The following is a 26,007-nucleotide window of genomic DNA, read 5'->3' as shown; positions in this document are numbered from 1 at the left end:
CGGTGTTACAGGAGTGTGACAGTGCTGCAGTATTTAAGGAGTCCTGCAAGTGGCGGGTTGCTGGTTTGAACCTGTGCTCCGACTGTCTCAGTCGTTGTGTCAAGACATACCAGTGGCAGCCTCACCTCTGTCAGTCTGCCACAGGGCAACTGTGGTTACTAACATAGCTCACCACTGTCAGGGTGTGAATGGGTGAATAATTGATTGTAGTGTAAAGCGTTCAGGGGCGTTGGACTACTTAAATCGCTATACAAGTACAAGCTATTTGCCATTTTACCATTGCACTGCAGCCAAAAGTGAAAAGATTTCAGGGGTATGAAGGCTATTACAAGGCACTGCAACTCGGATTGTTTTTATAAATAATACACAAAACAAATATAAGAATACTCTGAGGAGTAGCAAGGTTTTATTCCATTTAACTTAATCATTAAATCTGTATGTTTGTGCATCAATTAGTGAAAAGAATTAAACAACTCCAGGACACTTACAAGATAAGTCTCCAACATTTTCCGGGACTATCAACATGCTGGATGAGACAGTCCAGCCTTACACAATTGTATCATTCTAGTTTCTTAGTTTATTGGCTGGTCATCATATAAATATTTGTTTTTTCTTGGGCCATGAGCTGTTTCAAAATTGTAAAGGTTTCTGCTTTGTCCTTCCTGTCCACCTCTACTACAAAGTCATATTTGTCCATCTGCTTCAGAAAGGCAATTCCTTGTGGTCCTTTGAACAGTGATGCTGAAGTCAGGTGGACAGCAACTCTTTGGGACAGGTCTTTTAGAGCGGCCGGGATCAGAGGAGGCCAGTTCTGCTCAGCCAAGACCACAGTGACATATGGAAACAACTCCTCCATTGTGGACACAAACTCCTGAAATATACACAAGAAGTCCAGCTGAAGTACAGCAAAGAACAGTCCGATGCACTTGACTCTGTTGTTACCTTGATAAGACCAGATTTGTTTTAAATAATGTTTCAAAAGTAATTTTTTTAAATGCAGGTTAACAATATTAAACTTGTTTGCTCAAATAGTTCCTTGAATAATCATACACACGTTTGTGCTGTTGCTTCTTTGGAAGCTTTCCATGCTGATCCAGATGGGCCGGTAGAGTTCCTCAGCGCAGTAGGCTACTTGCAGCAGTTTGAGGGAAGCGCCCAGAAGCAGACCATCGTGAACCCGAAGATAAACACCCCAGGGTGCATTGGCTCTCTGCCCAAGGAGCTCAAGGACATGCTTCAAAAAGACAGAATATATGAACATAAGGTCCTCCTGACATTAATTTTGTATACATCACTATTTCATTGCTCCCCAAACCTTATGTTAAGTGTTTAGAGTATAAAATAGCTTCAATAATAGCCAGTGTGCTTTCTCTTACACTGCAAAAAGGGAACTCAAAGTAAATAAAATTTTCTTGAAATGTTTATATTTTGCCTTGATTTGAGCAGGTAAAGAAGACTATTTGTCAATAGAATAAGATTTTTGCTCTTAAAGCAGGAACATTTCATCTTCATCTTATTTCAAGTGCAGAACAGCTAATAATCTTATTTTAGGCTGAAGATACTCATCCCATTGGCAAATATAGTGTTATTTAGCTGTTAAAAATCAAGGAAAAATATACTAATTTCAAGAAAAGTTGACTTTTTAGTTCCCTTTTGCAGTGTATAAAAGTAAAATGGAATACTCCAGCACTCTGCTCCATTAGTATACGGTTTCAATAAATCAGAACCTGAATCCCCCATGAAGTTCAAATTCGGACTTTCAAAGTGATAAGAAAATGAGGTGAAATAAACTTTTCATTATTGCTCCGTGAGGCTGGGCATTATCATGCACCAGGAGGAAGCCAGGACCTACTGCACCAGCGAATGGTCTGAGGATTTTAGCCCGACACCTGATGGCAGTCACCAAACCAAACAACCCACACTAAATGATGACCCACTGTCAGGATCTTTTCTGATGAACCTGAACACAACCACACATGCAGAGCTTCGTTTATGGAGTTTTATTGAAAACTTTGAGTAATGGAGGAAGTTGCCAGAGACTGTAACGGGCTGGAGCAGACGAGGGAAGGTGAAGATGGCTGATGCTGGAGACGCGGCGGAGCTGGAGCTGACAGACTGATGCACACGGGCAGATGGCGGTAGGAAGCACTGGCAGGCAGACGTGGGAATCATAGGCAGGACGATGCTTGAGTGAAGTTGAACCGGCGCGGAAGAGTAGACTGAGGTGAGCTTTTATGGAGAGGTAGGCAGGTGGAATGAGTTCGGGCTTGATTGGGTGTGACAGGTGTAGGTGATTACTGGAGAGCGTAGATGGGGCCGTATAGGAGGAGGAAGGTGCTGGAAAATGTTTAGGGTGCAGCAGGCAAAAACTGCACCCTGACACCCACACTCATATTTAATCGACCAGATCAGTGTTACAGAAGTTTGACTGATTTCATCTTATAATGATTAAAAAGAGTTCCTTTCATTTTTTGAGCAGTGTGTGAATATAGATTCCTTTGCGTTTTCAACTTGAAACTGAAACCTTTAAATCGAGGTCGATGTTATTCGGACATCCGAGTTCAACTCCTGAAATAAATGAAAAGAGGAATATCTTGATTTAGTCCCATTCATTGGCTCAGATTCCTAGAAAGTATTTGTTTTCAGATAGTCTCTGCTACTATTTATGTAGTTGAAAATGGTTACATCGTTGGAACATCAGTGCTCCAAACTCTCATATACTGCTCTGATGATAAAAGCAGAGCTGCGTTCATGAAGCAGGAAAACAACCTTTTCTGTGAGTATATGGTTATCTTAAACTGAACTAGAATTGAAACTTCCAAAACCTCCTGTCACATAGACTATTATACATCTATTAAAATCCATCAGAAAATCTATGGATAGAAATAAAAAAAAATGCTAAGTGTAAGAACCCCTCCCTGGGCTGCCACCTTACCATGGTGGAGGGGTTTGAGTGTCCCAATGATCCTAGGAGCTATGCTGTCAGGGGCTTTAAGCCCCTAGTAGGGTCACCGAAGGCAGACAGGTCCTAGGTGAGGGACCAGACAAAGTGCAGCCCAAAATGCCCCTTATGATGAGTGATATTATTGGACCTCGTGTTCCCTCGCCCGGACGCGGGTCACCGGTGCCCCACTCTGGAGCCAGGCCTGGAGGTGGGGCACGTTGGCGAGCGTCTGGTGGCCGGGCTTTTGCCCATGGAGCCCGGCCGGACTCAGCCCGAAGAGGCGCCGAGACATACTGGTTGCCCCCCATCTCGGTGCCTGCACGTTGGGGTTTTCCCCGGTGAACGAGAGGGTGGCCTCCCTCCGCATTCGTGTGGGGGGACGGGTTCTGACTGTTGTTTGCGCTTATGCGCCAAACAGCAGTTCAGATTACCCACCCTTTTTGGAGTCCTTGGAAGGGGTACTGGAGAGTGCCCCTCCTGGGGACTCCCTCGTTTTGCTGGGGGACTTCAACGCTCACGTGGGCAATGACAGTGGGACCTGGAGGGGCGTGGTTGGGAGGAATGGCCCACCTGATCTGAACTCGAGTGGTGTTTTGTTGTTGGACTTCTGTGCTCGTCATGGATTGTCCATCACAAACACCATGTTCAAGCATAAGGGTGTCCATATGTGCTCTTGGCACCAGGACACCCTAGGTCGCAGTTCAATGATCGACTTTGTTGTCGTTTCATCTGACCTGCGGCCGTATGTCTTGGACACTCGGGTGAAGAGCGTGGCGGAGCTCTCCACCGACCACTACCTGGTGGTGAGTTGGCTCCGATGGCGGGGGAGGAAGCCGGTCAGACCGGGCAGGCCCAAACGTATTGTGAGGGTTTGCTGGGAACGTCTGGCAGAGTCCCCTGTGAGGCGGAGCTTTAACTCCCACCTCCGGGAGAACTTTAAACACGTCCCGAGGGAGGCGGGGGACATTGAGTCTGAATGGACCATGTTCCACGCCTCTATTGTTGAGGTGGCTAGTTGGAGCTGTGGCCGCAAGGTTGTCGGTGCATGTCGCGGCGGCAACCCTCGAACGCGCTGGTGGACACCAGCGGTGAGGGAAGCCGTCAAGCTGAAGAAGGAGTCCTACCGGGCTTTTTTGGCCTGTGGGACTCCGGAAGCAGCTGATGTGTACCGGCAGTCGAAGTGGCAGGTGGCTCGGCTGGTCGCCGAGGCAAAAACTCGGGCGTGGGAAGAGTTCGGAGAGGCCATGGAGAAAGACTTCCGTACGGCTTCGAAGCGATTCTGGTCCACTATCCGGCGTCTCAGGAGGGGGAAGCAGTGCAGTACCAATACTGTTTACAGTGGGGGTGGTGTGCTGCTGACCTCGACTCGGGACGTCGTGCGTCGGTGGGCGGAATACTTCGAAGACCTCCTTAATCCCACCAACACGTCTTCCATTGAGGAAGCAGAGCCTGAGGACTCTGGGTCGGGTTCTCCCATCTCTGGTGCTGAGGTTGCCGAGGTTGTTAAAAAGCTCCTCGGTGGCAAGGCCCCGGGGGTGGATGAGATTCGCCCTGAGTACCTTAAGGCTCTGGATGTTGTGGGGCTGTGTTGGTTAACGCGGCTCTGCAGCATTGCGTGGACATCGGGGGCAGTTCCCCTGGATTGGCAGACTGGGGTGGTGGTCCCCCTATTTAAAAAGGGGGACCGGAGGGTGTGTTCCAACTACAGAGGAATCACACTCTTAAGCCTCCCTGGTAAGGTCAATTCAGGGGTTCTGGAAAGGAGGGTCCGTCGGATAGTCGAATCTCGGATTCAGGAAGAGCAGTGTGGTTTTCGTCCTGGCCGTGGAACACTGGACCAGCTCTATACCCTCAGGAGGATTCTTGACGGGGCATGGGAGTTTGCCCAACCAGTCTACATGTGCTTTGTGGATCTGGAGATGGAGTACCGGACCCTTTAATAAGGGCTGTCAGGTCTCTGTACGACCGGTGTCAGAGTCTGGTCCGCATTGCCGGCAGTAAGTCGGACTCGTTTCCGGTGAGAGTTGGATTCCGCCAAGGTTGCCCTTTGTCACCGATTCTGTTCATAACTTTTATGGACAGAATTTCTAGGCGCAGCCAAGGTGTGGAGGGGATCCGTTTTGGTGGCCTTAGGATTGCGTCTCTGCTATTCGCGGATGACGTGGTCCTATTGGCTTCATCAGGGCGTGATCTACAGCTCTCACTGGAGCGGTTCGCAGCCGAGTGCGAAGCGGCCGGGATGAGAATCAGTGCCTCCAAATCCGAGACCATGGTCTTGAACCGGAAAAGGGTAGAGTGCCTTCTCCGGGTTGGGGAGGATGTCCTGCCCCTAGTGGAGGAGTTCAAGTATCTTGGGGTCTTGTTCACGAATGAGGGGAGGATGGAGCGGGAGATCGACAGGCGGATTGGTGCAGCGTCTGCTGTGAAGCGGGCGCTGTAACATCGTCTTGGCTTAATAATATCCAAAGGTCTAAACATCTCTAAGGTTGTGGTGACCAATGCTACTCTGTCTGACCATTCTTGGCTGTTTTTAATTAATGTCAACAGAAGCTTCCAGGCAAAGATCAGCAATAAACGGTATATAGGTGAAAATACCTTAAATGTTTACAACAATAATGTTCATATTTTGTTCATTACTATTGACAGGCTTACAAATGTCCCTGAATCAGTGGACCCTGGATATCTATCCAGTATCCAACTATGCCTGCAACCAGTTTGCCTCTTTCTGTACTGACATAATTCAGAAAGTCAGTTAGTCAGTGCTCCTATGCTAGGTGCAGGATATGTGCTGCCTCTGTGTCAATAGAGAGAAACATCGACAGTTTTGTCCTCCTGAACTTCTGAGTGTTTTTTTTTAGGTGTTTAGGCACATTGTAATAATAATAATAATAATAATAATAATAATAATAATAATAATAATAATAATAATAATAATAATACATTTTTATTTTATATGTAATGCACCTCAAATCTCAAAGTGCTACAATGGTAAACATATATATGCAACTTAAAAATGCAACATAAAAACAACAACTAGGCAGAGTATACCTTTTTAAAAACACCTACTGTCTGCGGGGTTCTGAGATGTTGGCCATCGTTTTGAGCCGTGTGCTGGGCGGTCCCAGATGGAGCTGTTGGCTGTAACCGTGTCCGGGTTGATGTTTGGGGTGTGAGCAGTTTAGTGAGGTAAGTAGGGGCCACACCGTGCAGACAGTGATGGGTGTGCAGGAGGTGGACGGGGGACCAGTGCAGTGTGCGGAGGATGATGTGCTCGTGTTTTCGCACCCTCATCAGGATCCTACCAGTGCTGTTCTGAACATTTTGGAGCTTTTGGAGGCTCCCTGCAGGAATCCCGATGAGGAGTGCATTACAGTAGTCCCACCTGGAGGAGACAAAGGCATGGACAAGGTTCTCTGCAGCAGGGAGAGGGAGCAGGAGAGGGAGGGCGCAGTTTGCGGTGGTAAAAGAAGGAAGTTTTGCAGCTAGAGGTTACATGGCTGTCAAAAGAGAGGTTGGGGTCAAACCTAACCCCAATGTTGGTAACAGAGGGAAAGAGGGGAATGGTGTGGCCGAAAAATGAAACAGACGTGATAGGGGAAGAATGGAATTGGTTAGAAGTGGGACATTAATAACTGGAGAACTTTCTGGGGAAAACCTGGTCTGATCCCGAGAGACGGCATCCATCCCACTTTGGATGGTGCAGCTCTTCTTTCTTAACCTGACCCTAGCCATATGGATTTCGATCCGCCTAGCTTCACTCAGCTAGGGGGAGCGATATCAATCTGGCTAGGGTCAGGTTCTGGATGGATTTATTAGTTCTCCTAAATGCTGACAACCCAGGGTCCGAACCAGGAAGCAGAGTTTAATACACCTCTCTGCACCTTCTGTACTGTTACCCACCCATTACCCCATTGAGACGGTGTCTTTCCCACGGCCAAAACTGAATAGGTCAAAAACTGATCTAAAAGAAGCAAATCATAAAAATCTCATAAAAATCAATACGACTCAACTTGAACCAAAAAAATAAAACAATTAAATGTGTTTTATTAACTATAAGGTCCAAAGACTTAATGAATTGATTTCTGAAAATCAGATTGGTTTATTTTGTCTCACAGAAATCTGGCTACAAGAGGACTACATTAGAGGGATAAACTCCCTCTAATTATTTAAGTTTCCACATTCCCAGAACTAAAAGACAAGGAGTAGCAACCATCTCTCAGTCTGATTTATGAATTAGTCCCAGGCCAATTAATAACTAAAATTATTTTGAACATTTAACAATTAGTTTCCCTCATCCAAGCTGCAAAGCAATAAAACCTCTTCTGTTTGTTGTTTTGTATTGTTCACCAGGCCCGTACTATAAGTTTTTAGATTAGGTCTCAGACTAATATGATTTAGTGTTAAACACTGAGAAAGGCATTATAGTGGGGGATTTTTTTTCAATTAAATTCTATTTATGTAGACCCAATTCACATGTCATCTCAAAGCACTTTCCAAAGTCAAATTCAATCAAATCATACAGATTGGTCAAAAGTTTCCTATCTAAGGAAGCCCATTAAATTACATCAAGACTTGACAAGCAGCCTTTACTACCCATGAAAGAGTGTAGAGCCACAGGGACAGTCGTCTGCATTGTCCATGGCTTTGCAGCAATCCCTTATACTGAGCAAGCATTAAGCGACAGTGGAGAGGAAAACTCCCCATTAACAGGGAGGAAAACCTCCAGCAGAACAAGGCTCAGTGTGAATGGTCATCTGCCTCGACTGACTGGGGCTTAGAGAACACAGAACAGAGACACAATAAGAGAGACAAACAAGCACAGAAGCACACATTGATTCAGGAATCCTTTCTATGTAATATGGTTATAGCGAATTATCTGACTCCCCTGGATGATGTCACAGCTAACAGAACTCCAGACCAGGTGTACCTACTATGAAGTGAAAAATGAGAACAAAAAGTTAAAAGTTGAAATAACAAGCAATGCAAATTGGACAACAGTAGGAGAACTCAGCAGAGTGAGAAAAATAGATCCTGATGTCCTCCAGCAGTAGGCTATCGCGATCCACTGTGTCAAACGCACCTGAGAGGTCAAGAAGGACGAGTAGGGATGAGGAACTAGAGTCAGATGCCATCAGCAGGTTACTGGTGACTCTGATAAGAGCTGTCTAGGAGCTGTGAGATTGTTTAAAACCAGATAGATTTTTTCATATAGACTGTTGGACTTGAAATGATTGTGGAACTGGAAGGAAACAACTTTTTCAAGAATTTCTGAAATGAATGGAAGATTTGAAATTGGTCTATAATTTGAGTCCAGGGTGGATTTTTTGAGAAGTGGTTTGATGATGGCAGTTTTGAGGGTATTTGGGATATTGCTGGTTTCCAGAGAGAGGTTTATGATTTCAGTTATTAGAGGAATAATGGAATGATTGTGAGTTTTGAGCAGAGGAGATGGAGGTAGGGGGTGGGGTGGGGGTGCAGAGCAGGGAAAGCTGACAGTCCAGGTTGTTAGTGGAGCATGAGTGTCCACGCCGGAGCTAAGGCTGGTGTTCGTCATGTGATTGTCAACTGAAGAATGTGAAGTGGGGGAGAGAGATTGAAGATGTTGACAGAAGGAAGTTGTTGATGTTCCTGAAAGTTATGTCTCGTTTGGTTTGGTGACAGTGAGTAATAAGGGGATACTGATGGTGACGGACAGGTGGTCCGACATCATACACCTCAAGGTCAATAACTGAATGCGAATTCAAAGTACGCTCTTTATTATGTGCGGGGCCATTTATGAGCTGTTGAAGATTAAGACAATCCGTTACATGTTTGAAATCAGCAGCAAGTCGGCAGGTATCGGAGTCCATATGTATGTTGAAGTCGCCAATAACCAGAATATTAGAATATCTTGGGCAACGTGAGATGAGAAGGCCTGCTGTGTCTTAGGTGGGTGACGATGAGGGCAACTGTTGTAGGAAAAGGTTGTTAGCAGTTAAAAACCCGACTTTAGAAGGAGTTGGCGCTGGGCCAGATGTACACGCTTTGTGCAGGTAGAAGTATCCAGGAGGGCAAGCCTCATTCAGGTATGAGTAGACCCCACGTTGCTGTCATGTCTCTGTAAGACAGACGACATCAATCACCTTGTCTACGTTCACAATGGAGATCTCGATCAATTCCGATTTTTTTGCTGAAAATTGATTTCTTTGAGGTGGCCATTCATATCACTATTAAATGCAGCCGCCATCAAACCTCTGTCTGAACGGTTCAAGACCGCAAAGCGACCTGCATGCGCAGACAACAGATGGAGACATCACACAGCAGCACACAGTTTACGGAAGTAGTGGTGAATGTAATTGTTTCTAGAAGTGTTCAATAGATTTTTGTTTAAAAAAAACAAATAAAAAAGACAAAACAAAACAAATCTTTTTTTTTCTTCATAGTAGGTACACCTGGTCTGGCGTTCTGTTATCGGTGACATCATCCAGAGAAGACAGATCACCCGCTACTACCATCTAATGTAGAACAGATTACTGGATCAATGTGTGCTTCTGTGCTTTTTTGTTTCTCTTGTTGTGTCTCTGCTCTGTCTTCTGTAACCCCCAGTCGGTTGAGGCAGATGACCGTTCATACTGAGCCCGATTCTGCTGGAGGTTTTCCTTCCCGTTAATGGGGAGTTTTTCTTCCCACTGTCGCTTCATGCTTGCTCAGTATGAGGGATTGCTGCAAAGCCATGTACAATGCAGACGACTCTCCCTATAGCTCTACGCTTCTCCAGGAGTGAATGCTGCTTGTCGGGACTTTGAAGCACTCAACTGGTTCCCTTAAATAGGACATTTTTGACCAATCAGTATAATCTGACCCAATCTGTATAATCTGATTGAATTTGACTTTGTAAAGTGCTTTGAGATGACATGTTTCATGAACTGGCGCTATATAAATAAAATTGAATTAATTTGAATACTGGCTGGCATCTCTCTTTGCTATTATTAGAAAGCTGCTGAGCCACAGGAGCCAACAATATTAAGATCAAAATCATAGTGAGACTAAATAAAATAAGAAAAAAGCAGCAAAGCTATTAACAATGGTCTTTTATGGAGTGTTAACTAATAATGCTGTGTGAGATGTGTGGTGAGAGACAGGAGAGGGATATGAAAGACGGATAAAATGCAACATTAGTGTTCAGACTGCGGACACTTTGAAAAAAAAATCCGATATGTATCAAAATTAGTACCACATTTGTGTAATGTATGTTTAAATCGCTTGACAGCCATAACGTTTATCATCGTTTGTTCCCCTGTCTGGAATTCCCCCGAAGAGCTCTCTGGCTTTTCACATTAAAGCACATCAACACTCTCATACGTAACATCCCCCTTCTTAAGTTTTTTTAAATTATAACATATGCTGTGGCGTCTCTGCATTTGGGGCCAGTGGGGCCATGTCCCACCAGATGTCGCTGTGTAGCTCTATGTTCATAATAATCAGTGGGACATGATCGTTCTTTATTGAGTAATATTGTAAAAAAGATACTAAACATTTGTGTCTATATATCTAAGTCTGCCAGTAAACTGACAAGCTCAGAAGGCTAAATCCTCTTGAGGCGCCTTGATATTAGGGCCGGCCCACCAACGTTTGTTTAAATAATGAACGTCTGAAATCAGTGTGCATGCCCAACACGCTCTCAGTAAACAGAGGTGGGGCACAAATTCACTGGCTCCAAGCTCGGATCGTCCAATCAAAATACTGGAAATGCACACGTGACGTTTACGTTCTGCTGGATAGTGTGCAGTCATCGAGGCAAGGCAAGGCAAGGCAAGACAAGGCAAGACAAATTTATTTGTATAGCACATTTCAGTAGACGTCATCGCAAAGTGCTTTGCATGATTAAAACATTGGAAAATAAAAACAGAATAAAAGCAACTAAGAAAAACAGTTGAAATAAAATAGAAACTAGAATTTTTTTCTGTTCCATAAATTAACAGTATGAGAGAGCCTTTATATGTAATTTTACGTATGAAAATTAAATTATATTTAGCTTATATAAAATGTACTTTCTAGTATGTTAGTGTATGCTAATTTATCTGTTTAATTTAAAATTAAAAATTTGTTGCTGCTAATAGGTGTTCAATTTTTCTGCCCCACTTAACTTATGCCAAAGATGCCACTGCGTTTGGATTTTTTTTTCCTTTTCTTTTTGCCTTAATGTTGGTAGATCAGGCAAAAATGCATCTTCACTACCACCGCCATTACACCGTCTTTGTTTGTTGGGGGTGAGAGCGATAGACATCATATACGTACATGCATTGTTGGGCGCAGGTTCGCACGTCAACGTCACAGCCATATTGTATGTGGCAGAAAAAAGTTAAGTTCTGTTGTAGTGAACGTGGATCAGAGAAGATGCCTCATTCCTGTGCATGGAAATGTATTCGGGCTGTTTTTACTACTTGTATCTGCCTTCTATAAACTAAGGCTGCACCATGTTGCAAAACTGGACACACTAAAGCTGCAGAGTTACAACACTAGAAAAAAGCTGTGCAAGACCATTTTTTTCAAGGTTTTTAGCTTGCATACAGTACAGACTATTGTATTTAGACATAGATGTGCATATATAGATTTTCAAGTATTATAAATAAGCCAAATAAATAGCTGTATGATTATATATATATATATATATATATATATATATATATATATATATATATATATATATATATATATATATATATATATATATATATATATATATATCTATATATATATATATGTATGTATGTATGTGTGTATGTATGTATGTATGTATGTGTATGTGTTATGAATATAAGGATCAATTTTTTAAATCTAAACATTGTGGTCTTCATTATTTCATAAAACTGTGTCACATGTGAAACTTCAGGAACAGACTTTTTGGAGGAGTATTAAAGAGGTAAAATTACTAATATGAGAAAAAAAGACCTAGGACAAAAAAAAAACATAAAAGTGGTAATGTTATGAGAAAACGTCATTATGAGAATTAAGAGGGAACATTTCCAGAATAGTCACAGCTTGCAGAATTATTTCACTCCTGGAGTAATAGGGCCAGGTTAGATTATTTAAATAATTTTTATTCTTTACAAGAATAAATTCAGGAGAGTGAAGCTAAAGGCATACGAATATAAACTTGTAATATTACAAAAATAAAAATATTACGAATACAAAGTATATTCTGAGATTAAAGTCCCTCTGATACTGTTTAAGTGACTGAGTAACTGCAGATTTGCCACATTTAAGATGGCGAACGCTCTGACGCATCGCAGCATAGGCAGAACCCGCCCAACGACGCGACTATGTATATGATATCTATGGTTAGAGCAGCCTGGGATACACTTCCGCGTAGGCGGAGCGATGTTGAGTTGCCGTCATGTTAATTGCTGAATGGCACAATCTGACGTGGACAGGACTTTAGGGTCTGGGTTGGAGGAGGAAGGATGCACTGAACTCTACTACTGTGACTATTGACAAGTAAATGCCATTCCTCAGCGATTAGAATACTGCAATGTTAGTACCGACCACTATTTGTCACAATAGGATGTTGTGGACGGATTTTGAAGCGAAGCAGCAAACAAACAACAGCAGCATCCTCTCTCCTCTCCATAGTGCTCCATTGTGTGGCCTAAGAGCTTGTAGACATTGTAAAAACGTCTCTGTTTTCAGGTGTCTTTCCTCATTGCCTAAAAGCGCATGCCATTTGAAATTATACTGTGTATGAAATTAATTTTGATGAAGCATCAGACGGGAGATTGGTATCAGGAAATGCATATTCTTAAGTAGTATTAATCAGTCTCACGAAAAAAATTAAAAACTTTACAGGAACATCAAAAAATGGACAATAGAGATATTGCAGTGCTCTTAAATGTAGCGGCTATCTGTTGAAGTGATAGCCTCAAAGTCTGGCTTGTCTCTACTGATTTACCTGGAGTGTGACGGTCTCTGAGTTGTTTCCAGAATCTCCCAGCACAGGAACTCCCGACTGATTTCTGTCGGAGACTACATGAAGAACCATCATCCCACCATCCTCATCTAGATACACATAGTTGCAGTTGATAAATAATATTAGTTGCTAATCAAATATGTGAACATTTCCACAGTAATAACCTGTTTGTGTTTTAGTCAGGCTTCAGAGAACATCATAGCACTGAAACAGCTCTGGCGAAAGTCACTAATGATATTTTCATTGCCCCAGATAATGGACTTATGCCTGTACTTGTCCTGTTAGATGTCAGGGCAGCATATGACACAGTTGATCACAATATTCCATTAGAAAGACTTGAAAGTGCTGTAGAGATGAAGGGGAAAGCATTAGGCGGGTTATCTTCAATGGTCATGGGGTGAGAGGCAGGGTACACCCTGGAAAGTTCATGAGTCATACAAAGACACACGGGACAAACAACCATGCACACACAATCACACCAAACTGATTAGAGTGTCAAGGGCATCTGGTTTTCATGCAAAGTCTATGGTGGACAGGCGTCTCAACGAGTTGAGAGGTCCTGAGGTGTGTTTCACACATCTGGTGTGACATGTTTTGATGCGTTTTGTGGGTTGGGTGCTGTGCATTCTGAGATTTCAAGCATCTGTCGCACATTCAGAGTTGGGAAATCTGAACTTTAGAATGTTGATGTGGTTCTTCAACCAATCAGAAAAGCTCAGCTTTGTGGTGTAATGATGTATTTTATCGCAGCACGGAAGGACCAGAAAGAAGCCAGGAAATCCCACAAAGTGGTGCGAAGACAATGGAGGACAAAGGTATTGTCGCGGTTTGCGCCCATCCTGTCATTTACTATACTTCAAGCTATTACTACAGAGAGAGATAAAATGAAGCCAAGAAACTCTCTCAATTACATCTGCCATTATACACAAGAGACTGGTAAAAAAAAAAACAACCAAGGGAAGCTCCTCCCAACGTGTGTCTCTTCACACTTTGCTCAGACGTACATCTTGGACTTCTAAAGAGATTTTGATGCTCGATATCAAGCGTCTAACTTCAAAGTGCACAAGTGTCCAATCTGAGACACTGACGCCTTTTTGGCACACAAAATGCACTCAGTCTGAGCGCACCATAAAGGGAATTTAGAGAGCCCATTTGAGCTAACAGTCATGTTTTTGGACTGTGGGAAGAAGCAGGAGTACAGAAGCCACGCATGCACAGGGAGAACATACAAATTCTATGTAAAAAGACCCCAGGAACTCTGTGTGGCTCGGCAATGGTGCTACCATCTATGCCCCTATGCAGCCCGTCATGGGATTATAGAGTGTATATGGTAGTGAGTAGACAGTAGTTGATGTTTCACTTTCAGGCCATCAGCATTTCAGCTATCACTGTGTGGACTGATGCAAGGCTTCCTTCTGTTCTTCTGCCATGAGCCAATGTCTAGTACCAAACTAACACCTCTGAACTAGATTGGAGCTAGAAATGCTTGTGGTCCAAGTAAGGCAACCTCATAGGTTTTCATTTGCTGAAATAGAAACTGCTCAAGAGCAAGGTTCACAACAATTCAAAGACTGCAACAGTATGGGACAGATTCTCCTGGTACATTGGTGGTTACTAATGCTCTGGCCAATTGTGAGAAATCTGAAAATTTTAACTAATGAAAGATTACAAAAGGTTTTTTTTGTCTTGTATTCAACTATATGTAGTAAAGTTGGGTCTTATTCTGTTTTAGAATCTATAATTTTTTTCAGAGACTGATAAAAACAAATCATTGTTCAGAGGATGTTAACAAGCTTTGGCTTCTGAAATTAGAAATGTTAGAGGAAGTTGGCATGCATGCATGGCTTCTGTCCGGGTACTCTGGCTTCTTCCCACGGTCCAAAAACATGTTAGCTCAATTGGGCTCTCTAAATTCCCTTTATGGTGGAAGTTGGAAGTTGGTAAAGTCAGGGCATTCGAAATATATTACTGGAAGGGATTTTTCACCTGCACACTCACCTGAGAGCCGAGCAAGCAGGGAGGCCTCATCAGTAACTGGAAACCAGCGCACCCCCAGGCTGCTGACATCAGTGGAGAAGTTGTTTGATTTGTGAACCGGATGAAGAAAGTCCATCAGGTTTCCTCCAGGATAAAACCTCCGAACACCACCATGGTTTCCTACAGGCAAATTCAATATATTATAAAACAATTAACAAACGAAAACATCAGTTTTCCAACTACGACAACTTCTGCATGTTTACACAATGTACAAACCGATATATCAGTGCAGCGGGGAACATTAGCCTATTCTATGCCAGTCATAATTTGCCATTTTACTGGTGACCTTTTTATGTTTTGAAATAATCTTTTTAAAGCCTCCCATGTTTGATCGTCACATTATTACAATCTCTGACAACAATGCTCAAGTAAAAACACAAACATACATTTCACACATCAACCAGTTAATGTTTTTAACAATTTCACGATTCACGATTATTAGATTATTCGATCTACAAATACTGCCCGACCCTTGACACATTCTGTGTTCCAGCTTGTTCTTTACTTGCAGCCTCTTTGAACTCAGACAGTGTAGGTTCATAGATATCGTAGTAGACTTCTGCAGGTTGTGTGTTGTCCCGGACAAACAGCAGGTCACTGATGCTTGGATGCACTGAACCTTGCCACAGAGTCAAGCTGAACCTAGGAAAATACAGCTTGAATTTGTAACCAACATGGACAATTTTAAGGTTTTGTAAATTCATTTGACAATTCAAGCTTCAGATTTCACCACATATGTCATTAACACGTTTATTTTTTATCCTTGTAAGGTTGGATGTTATTTGTTACCTTGGTGACTGGTTGAGCAGCCAGCTGATGTGCTGCCAACCACTGCGGACCAGCAGGGCATGGACTGGGAATGTCACCTACAGAGATACAATATTCAGATGAGAGTTCTGCACAGACTAATATATAACCATACATTTACTGTGACACAGGTGTGCAAAAAATACTATAAAACTAGCTGTCCTTTTACCAAGTCCACCAATTAGTAGCCTTATTAATAAGCTTCTGTAATTACTTAAAACATTATTGTGCTGTATGTTTTCACATACTGTGTGTAAAAACATTTTTCAAACTTTTGTACAGTGGTTAAAGAAATAAAATCAGGGTATTACATTCAGGGTATCGCAGGGTATGTCAGGAGACGTTTTCAATTGGTTACACTTAGTAAGGAGATGAGTTTACAAACCCAACGAGTTTATACCCTTAATTTATCAAAAAAGTAGTTTTAAAATGTTTTTAGGTGAGAAAGTACACATCCACACATCATCTGTGCAGTCAGTTCATTAGTATTATGAGCCAATTTTGATTCTGTATTCTGACTTGTTAGGAGCACTAAAGACCCGCTGACAGGCTGGTCAAGCTGGGGAGGCTGCAGTGAGAAACCCTCCAGCTGCATCGTTTAGTCAGCCAGGCAGTCTGTGATTTCCCACAGACTGGATCTGTTTGTCGGGGCTGAAGAGTGAACATAAAGTGTTTACCAAGTTTGTGAGGATTAACTGCATATGCCAGATATCAAATGCGAAAGTCTTCGCTGGATGTTTTAGGCATTTTAAGTTAATTATAAATGTTTTTGCTACAGTTATATGATTATACTGATATTTTAGCACTAATGATCAAATGGAGCCCTTAAATTTTCCTTGTGCACAGAAAACACACATTTTCTGAGCCTTGTTTAATTTGTTTTAAATTCACACTGCATGACATAGGTTCAGCGGCCTCTTAATGCAGCTAAAAAACAGGCTACAGATCTTCATCATCTGCTCTAAAATCGTGTGCCATTCAGTGGAGAATAAAATCACTGAGCTGTGCAAAAAACGAGCTACAGGAGTGGCAGACAAAATCTCAATAGGTTCAGCTCATGTTTTGAACAGTGCATTTGAACTTTTGCCATCTGGGAGGCAATTTAGGGTACCTTGTTGCAGAACGGACAGTTGTAAGATTTCCTGTGTACAATATACTATTAAACTCCTAAACCCAAGATAGAATAAATTAACTAGTTTCAGTTTAAATTTCTATGATGAATATTTGTGATGTGCTATAGGTGTTGTTGTATGGGAGGCATCTGACGGATTATGTAAACAAAATTTCTGTTTTTATGGACAAAAACGTATTTGTTTTATCTTATGAAACAGACTTCAGACCTCAGACTTTGTATATCCACATCTTGACTAAAACTGCAGAAAATCTGGACTGAATCTGCTGAAGTATATTTGTTCCAAAAAGGTCTTAGTGGGCAGTGTGCCAGACGGACCTCTGATTTTGGCACAATTTAGCTAAATGTGCCAAAACTGTGCCAAATGTATTTTTCACCTCATAAAACGGAATCTGGTCAAATAAAAGTGCTGATTCCCATTGTAGAACTCCTGTATATGACAAAGCCTTCGGTCATAAAATTTACTCTGTTTAATCAACATGTACCATTGTGCACACCATAATATCAATAAAATGAAGGGAAACTGGGCGGAATTGTAACTTCTTACAAAGCTTCTAGAGCTGTCAGTTCCTCTTCTGCACCACTAAAATGATTGACATTCAGAGAAAGAAAGCAACACTGAAGAAATTTGAATGCATAACAAGCTGCAGGTGTCTATAGCTCTGCATAAAGCCCCTTGTGCACACAGCAGCAGTGACTCGTATTCTTGTAAGCTCCCTTATGCATGGACATCACCTGGTCAAATTGGAAAAAGATGTCACATGATGTTGGAAAGGTAGGACTCTCTAGCTTCCATATAATATGTCTAATGTACCCGAGTACCCCAGATTAGTAGAACCACACCTTCTTATACTGCAACATGCACAGTACTACAGTAACTGTACATGTTTCTATACTGGGTAGTCATTGGTTCAAATGAAAAGCATGTCATGATCTTGGCACTAGTGCTGGTGTGATTCACCATTTGACACACATGTACAGCTCCTCCCTGTTTCTCATCATCTTTCATCAGATCCACCTGCACCTCTGACTATTTAACCAGCTCTCAGACCAATCACTAGTGCCAGATTATTAGGAACCATCGGTGAGTTTAATCCAGTTTTCCTGAATCCTGTCTGCCTGCCTGTAACCTGACCTGTTTCTGCCTCCTGATTCTCTGAGCCTGCCTAATCCCTGTCGGACCCGATTGTTGTGCCGTCTGGATCTCTGACCTGCTTCTGTGCCCTGACTCTGCCCCCGGATTCTGTTTTGGATTTTCCTTGGATCTCCGATCATCTGGCTCTGATCCTGAAACCAGATGATCAGACCTGACCTGCAGCAGTTTACGTCTCAATAAACTGTTTTTTTAATGCTATCTGTGTTATGAACGTGAATCAGGCAAACCCAGTATTCAAACCAAACAAGCGAGGTATAAGCAAAAAACAGGATTTTAATAATGAAACAGGGACAGGCGGGCTCAATGGTCAAAATGGCAGTCCAAAATCTGGTACACAAAAGGCAGTCCAAAATAGGCAGAGGTACAGACAGGGCAAAAGCAAGCTCGGATAACCATGGGACAGAATAAGGTCGGTAAACTGGTAAATCAGTCAGACAGGGCAGGAAAAACAGATCAGGGAACAGGCTGGCTCAGAATCAAAAAGGCTCTCAGGTTAGCATCAACAGGTCAATCAAGAAAGGAACGCTGGAACAAAACTCACCGTGGGCTCGTTAATGATCTGGCGGAGAACTAAAGACTGAGGCAGAACTATATAGTGAAGTGCACAGGTGAAATGGAGTGAAAACTAATTACAAGGAAACAGCTGGAACTAATCAGAGGCAGGGAAGTGACTGACAGAAAGCTGAACTGATAGGTTGGTGACTGCTGACAGGGGAGTGACAAGCTAATAGGGTAAAAACAGGGAGGTGAGCTGGCAGGTGAATAGAACTGAGCTAAAAGCTTGGAGAACCCTAACAGATAGTATAAAACAAAGAACAAAATCAAACCACAACAAAACTCAAACTATTCCATAATTCAAAACTAAGACAGAACCTAAAATCATGACAATCTGCCCTTGTCTGGCTGAGTTCTAGGTCCTCTAGGTCATCTCTAAGAGAGTGGTTCATCATGTAATTCCTGTCATATCTGTCTTATCAATTACAATTTTGTAAATGCAGGATTTAATTTTTCTTACTCAAAAACATACTTTGATGAAATTGCATTATTCCATAAAAATCTATCTCAAACACGGTTTTAAACCACTTAAAATCACAGCTATCTTGACTTCTGCTAAAGCCAAACAGCATTTGTTGTTAAGTTTAATTTTTTTTAGTTTTCAACCTTTGCACATGCTCCTTCTGCACTGTATGCTAGCACCCACAAGGTACAGCATATAGTGCAACTTTCAGTCTCTGATGTTCATACCAGATTTATTTAATTTCTAAAGTTTCTATTTCTAGCAGAAGATGAGTTAGAAATCTATACAGTTAAGGTCCTGTTTATGGTAATTCTCTACATTTTATTTAGATATTTGATTATCAAGGTGGCTATTCAGTCTTTTTAATCGGATAAATGTGCTTTTGGTCAATGTTGATATACACATTTCTGGCTGTTATATTTTCACAGTGCTGACCTTCACAACAACCTGTTGGTCATTTCTATTCTCTTACCTTCTGAGGAACGTCTTTAATCATTTCATACATGTTCTCCACCATGCCTCTTGAGTAAGTCCCAACAGCAATTGGAGGAACATAAAGAACCTGTCAGAAACATAGCAATGTAAACTGCAAAAGAGGATGCAATTCTAACTTATAAACATAACTACAAGGACAAAAAAATAAGAAGGAAAAAAATAAATGATGGGGTACAAGGTTTATTTCCTAGTAATTATTAGGAACTTGAAAACTGTTTAATATCAACTTTCAGTTCCAGTCAGTGACAATTTACATACAGTATTTAAAAAATATAGCATTCTAGTTACTTTGTAAGAAATTAGTGCAATTGTTTTGTCCTCTATTTTCTTCAGTTGGACAAGAATGTGGATAGAGCTAATGTTCTATGGTTCAGAAAATGTTTCAGAACCTTTACTAAAATTATTGAAAAAACTAAGCAGACCCTGCTAGGGAAATTCCCTAGAATTTAAGTAGCAGCCAGGTGCTAATCAGAAGCACTTGATTAACTGATGGTCAGCAAGTGTGATGCCCTCTATAGAGGTAATGTCAATGTGCTACTCTGAGGCATGCAGTAAGTATTATCACAATGCCAGGATGGGACAACAGCAATGAAGCAGTTGCTGCCCATCAAAAGACCTCCGGAACATTGTTCTTTGGACGAATAAAATGAAAAAGGAGATGTCTGTCCTTAATACATATTGATAAGTTTAGCAAAATCCAAACACATGTCAGCACCAACACATTGTGCCAGCTGTGAAGCATGGTGGTTATATGGTGATAATTTGAGCTTGTTTTGTAGCCACAGAACCTGGGCATCCACAGTTTCATGATTCAACCATCAACTCTTCTGTATACCAAAGAATCATGGTTATCAACAGTAACATAATGCCATGCCCTCACATTAAATTGTATAATCATAAGTTAAGTATTTGCTGCTGAATGTGGTTCTACAAGCTGCTGATTGATGATGAGGTTGCTCTGTCATGACCAATAAAAGCTGATCCACACACCAACTGGAAACATTTGTTAAATGGAATTATCTGTTAATGAACAATCCATTTCCTTTAAAAACATCCTAGTCAGGCAAAAACCAAGAAACTGATTGCAGAAATGTAGAATTAATCCCTGTTGAACTGTTTTAAATGTGTCTTTTTATTGCATAGGAATGGAATCCCCATAATTCTTATTACACCAATTGGGGTTATGGAAAATATCCCACAATCCTCACAATACCATGGCTGAAACACAGGAAATAAGAACACCCAATTTATCTGTGCTTAGCTCCTTGCTCAGGCTGTGAACATACACACCATCCATCCAGGAGACAAAGTCACATTGGGAAAGTTCTCCTGAATCAACTGAAGAAACCTGGAAAAGTGAAGAAAAACTGCATTTTACTAACAGCCATGCTTTATTTCATTTCTGTTGAACTCTGAGAATTCTGACCTGGTTCCGTTGACTGGAGTCACAAAGCTTGGTACGTTGGGACCACGGAGGATGTCTGCATTGAGCCACACTGGCCTGTTTATTCCTCTGCTACTGCTCTTTTCCTTAAGCAACTCCAGAGAGAAACCAACAGACTCCAGAGACTTAAAGTCCAGCTTTATCCCTGAAAGTCCATCCAAACAAATAAAACTTAAAGCAGCCGCACTACATCTGGATTTTACCTCCCACTGTGGGGCGTACAAACAGCATTTGTTGTGATGAATTCTGCACCTTTTTTAGAGTCCAACACAGCCTCCAACCACTGGTGGAGGGTGTTGTCGCTATAGATATCAGGAGGGTGAGCCATGATAGGGACCGGTTTCTGATTGGCAGTCCCAAAACCCTCTAGAGTAACATCAGCCTCTAGGATCATGACATCAGCTAGAAGGAGGGAAAAAAAACTTTTGTTTTCTAGAATCATACTTTGAGGTGAGTGTGTTGTTATCTTCTACAGAATTTAATCCTTGCAAACATGCATACTAATACGACTGCAACTAGATGTGTTTTTACATGCAAGAGCCTGGTTCATTGCCTCCTTGCTGTTGGCTCGGTGAAACCAGGTTGCCAGGAGACCATCGTGTTCGCCGATTTCCCCTGACTGAACCAAGAAGTCCAGCATGTCTCCTCCAGTAGAAAACACCAGAACAGGAGCTGGGTAGAACAAAGACAATCTCAACTACAAATACAGGACCATGAAACCTGTCAGTAAATCACCAAAATCACAAATTCGATTTCAGGGATTTTAAATGATTGATCTCAGTTTCTATTCTGTTGGGTAAAAACAAACATAAAACATCAGAAGTTTTCTTTAAACCTTTGGCCAAATGACATTCACCAATCATCAATGACATTAGGACCATACACCTAGTAATGAACTTGCTCCAACTTTGGAAAATAAAACAGCCCTAAAACAAGTTGCTGTGGTATCTGGGAACAAACCGTCAAGCACGGGATCTTTTCTTTTTGGGAGTTGTAAGATCTGTTACTCCTAGCATATCCAGCAAATCCATCAGAAGCACTCGGTTTACATTGAAATCAGACAAATAAAGGCCAAGTATACTGTTGTTTTCCTTCGTAAACCATTTTCTACAGTGCCAATAAGCACTGTCGAATAAGGATTCAGACACCAGGGAAAATAGTTTCTGGAAGAGAGGTTTGCCCTCCTGAGCCATACTTTATATGTTTAGATTTACAGTTCTGTTTAAAGCCAAACGTCCACCCAAGGCTCAAGTCTTTTTTACCCTCGACTTTTTTTCAGGGATTGCCCTTCATTTATCTCCATCCATCTTCACTTCAACTATGACCAGCAAAGTTAAGCATTATGCTTCCACCATCTTGTTTCACTGAAAGTTCAGGGTGATGTGTAATGGTTATTTTCCATCACATATCACAGCTTTCATGTAGTCCTACATGTTCAGTTTTGGTTTCATCTGTCCACAGCAGTTTCTCCAGTACGTTTGTTGTGTCCCCTACGTGGCTTTTGGATAACTCCAAAAAGGACATTTCATTGTTTTCTTCCTGCAATGTTTTTTTTTTGCCACTGTAAAGGCCAGATATGCATAATGCATGGGTTAAGTTATGATGTCAACAGTCTCTTCAACCTGAGCTGTGGACGTCTCAAGCAGATAATGTGTAAAACAATTACTACACTCCTCTGTGCTGGTCTGTTACCCATCCATCCATTTTCTGACCCGCTTAATCACACACTCACACCTGAGGAGAATACAGAGAAGCCAGTTAACCTAACAGTCATGTTTTTGGATTGTGGGAGGAAGCCAGAGTACCCGGAGAAAACCCACGCATGCACAGGGAGAACATGCAAACTCCATGCAGAAAGACCCAGGGTTGGATTTGAACCCAGAACCTTCTTGCTGCAAGGCAACAGCGCTACCCACTGCACCACTGTGCAGCCCTGTTGGTCTATTATATGAAATCAAAATAAAAAACACAGTGAAGTTTATGGTTGAAATGCAATAAAATGTTTGAAGGGTGTAAATACTTTTATAAAGCAATGTTGCCATGCGTTTTCCATGTGAATGATGAGCATTGCATCAGCAATCTACAAAAAGAACCTGACCATGCATGAACCAGCTGATAACGTGGACTGACCTTTCTTTTTCACATGTATCACATGTATCCTGCACTAATGATTCCGTCCCCGGTTTTCTCTGCTCTTACAGCTTTAGCTTCAGTTTGATCCTTGCCATATTAGGAAGCTTTTTTCTGCCACCAGTACATCTGATCAAGAAGAAATGACTTTTTTCCTTCAGCTGTCCCTTTTAATAATGTTAATGCTGATGTTGCGATCTTTCAGTATAAATACTGAATGAAAATATATAGCTTCCCAGTTTTATCAAAAGGGACCATAAAACTGTCTAGTTGGTGTTTGTTTAGAATGGACCGAATCACAAACAAGAAGTTGGAAGCCACATGATGAGATGACTGGTGATGATTTATTAAATAAACAGCCTAGACTTACAGGGTTGACAGGGAAACAGGAACCAGGAACACGGCAACAATGAGACCAAAACTGAATAGATTGACGGAGGACCTAACAACTGGTTTGGCTTAGCTAAGTGAATATATATGGGAGGAGACGGAAGGAGCACCAGGTAGAGAAAATTACACATGTGAGATGGTAAGGGCAAAGAGAGAACTGAATCTAACAGGGAAACATGAGAATGGCCAGACATAAAGGAAAAACCTAATTTAGGAAGAGCAAGCAGAAAATAAAGATCTAATAGAACAAACTGAAAACATAAAGAACAGAAGCTAATAAAAACAGGAACCGACTCTAAAGGTGTGTTCACATTGAATGTGAATGTGTCAGATTGAGCGACAGATTTACATGCTATCCCTATGCCCATGTGCCACGCAGCAATTACATGCAAAGCCACTGAGGCAATTCTAGTGACGCAAAACGTGCAACTTTGACTATTAGAGCGACACAACACCTGCGATAGATTCAAAGCAACAGTTGCTGGAGTTGAAAAAGCTGAACTTTTGTGTTTTGTTTTGATGCGACAATAGACCCCTTGCAACCACGTGACTCCGTTACCCAGAACCCCTTGCGTGGCGGCCATATTGGTTGGCACGCCATTTGACGAAATGACGAGTTCTCCAGGTATTTTTCTTCTTTAGATAACGTATCACAAGATCGTTTTAAGAGTAAGTTGATGGTTGATGGTATCAGATTGCCAGATCCAAACAGCAAAAGCCTGAAGGGACGGAGCGAGTCTGTGAAATGCTGGCCAAGGGTTTCGTACCGCGACACAGCTGCTTTATAAACACGCAGGCCAGTACGGACAAAAGAGCACGAAAGCCCCTGAAACCACTGGACGGCTACAATTATTTTATATCAGGAAAAAGGCTCCAGCAACGCCCGCGACGCCATGAGGGATTAAGCGGGTCAGAAAATGGATGGATGAATGTTCAGACATGTTTGTGCAACAGCACAAAGCAGAGAGGAAGACCCGCCCGGTAGGTTAAAAAAACATCACTCACTACGGATTATTTTGGTGTTTTTGTCTTGTTAAAATGGGTGGGGGTGTCGGCGACATTGCAGCGTAAACATAGAAGTACTAGCGCCCGTGAACGGGCGGAGGGGAGGTGGTGATCCCATGTTGAATGAGACATGGTCTCATTCAACATGGAAGAAAAGCTGATAATGGCGTTCTGCGGTCGACCTGAGTTATATGATTCAACCAATCATTACTACCAAGACAAGTCCAGAATGGACCGAGCCTGCAGAACAGCGAATGAGGAGACTGGAGTGGCAGTTAAGTGAAAGTGTCACTAGATAGCATCATTGTACTGCTGTATTTCTGGCTTGTTGCCCGCTGTGCGAACGGCTGGCAATAATGTCAGGCGAGCGACGGCAAGCAATAGTGGCAACATTTTGGCACAAATGTGAATGTGCCTAAACAGCTACAGGAATACACAATTAACATAAATACTGAACAGTAAACTAAATGACAGAAACAAGGATCTAAGGACAATCAACACTAAAGGTGGAAAACATAAAGAGGCTGCAGGGTCTCCAGGGAGCTACAATAAGCAATCAAACCCCTGGGGATTCTAACAAAAACAAAACTAAAGATGTGACCTCAGGGTCCATCTCTGATGACAGAAACAGTTATCATTGTTTATATTTATGGGTGCAAGAAAATAAACCAGTTTTATTCTTTTTAAATAGTGGATACATTCTAACAGTAATTCATTAACTTGATTATATAACATCTGATCCAATATTAGGAGCCCTTTCATCTACAAGTGATTGTGGTTTACCTTACCTTGATCTCACTTTCTGCACTAATATTCTGTCCACCTTATAAACACCTTCTGCTAATTCCTAGATGCATGCATCTGCAACCTCTCATAAAAAAACCCCACATAAAACATAGTGATAGCCATCACTGTATTGAATTTGTTCATTTTATACTGTGGTTGTGCCAAGTTGGATTTTAACGTGAGAACATAACATGGTTACTGCAGAGAACCACTACAACTGAGTGCGTACCTGTTCTGGTGAGAATCACAGCGGGGACAATAATGATGACCAGGATAACAAGTCCAACAGCCACTGATAACATTATCAGCTGTTTCTTGGTTAGACAGCCCAGGTAAAGGTTTTGTTCTCGCTTTTGATTTAAGCCTTCATCTCCTTGATTAGCTTTCATCCTGGATGGAAATGGAGACAAAACGTTAAATAACTGAACAGTCTACATTCCTTTAGTGCTCGAAATAAAACATTTAGGTCTGGTGCAGGTGTTCTTTTACACATCACAAATGCACATCTGTCTTATCATCATGTTACCAAACCTATGCTTTCTATAATATTAGCCGACACAAACCTGCTTTGACTGCTGGTCGTTTCTTTGTTCCGGATCCCCTCTACGTTTCTCACTTTGTTCACCCACAGCGTTTAGCTACCTTTGTGATTTAAGACTCAGACGTGGAGTTTGGAAGAACCTAGGAATGTGCCTCCTATTTATGTGTAACTTATCT

At 41.9% G+C, this 26,007-nt stretch overlaps 1 protein-coding gene across 1 annotated transcript; it reads right to left on the bottom strand.

Annotated features, from left to right (window-relative positions):
• Window positions 1-186: 186 nt before the first annotated feature.
• On the bottom strand, window positions 187-26,007 carry fam151a (family with sequence similarity 151 member A). The gene is made up of 13 exons (XM_021322099.2): window positions 25,854-26,007; window positions 25,520-25,680; window positions 21,511-21,651; window positions 21,232-21,381; window positions 20,962-21,124; window positions 20,826-20,883; window positions 19,513-19,602; window positions 15,717-15,793; window positions 15,433-15,569; window positions 14,889-15,047; window positions 12,873-12,979; window positions 1,055-1,234; window positions 187-871 (listed from the first exon to the last, which is right to left on the bottom strand). The coding sequence occupies exons 2-13, from the start codon at window positions 25,677-25,679 to the stop codon at window positions 578-580; spliced, it is 1,716 nt and encodes a 571-aa protein (XP_021177774.2). The 5' UTR covers window position 25,680; window positions 25,854-26,007; the 3' UTR covers window positions 187-577.

This window comes from Fundulus heteroclitus, chromosome 6 (genome assembly GCF_011125445.2).
Source record: "Fundulus heteroclitus isolate FHET01 chromosome 6, MU-UCD_Fhet_4.1, whole genome shotgun sequence".
Taxonomy (NCBI): Eukaryota; Metazoa; Chordata; class Actinopteri; order Cyprinodontiformes; family Fundulidae; genus Fundulus; species Fundulus heteroclitus.
This window is presented reverse-complemented; position numbering and strand designations above follow the sequence as displayed.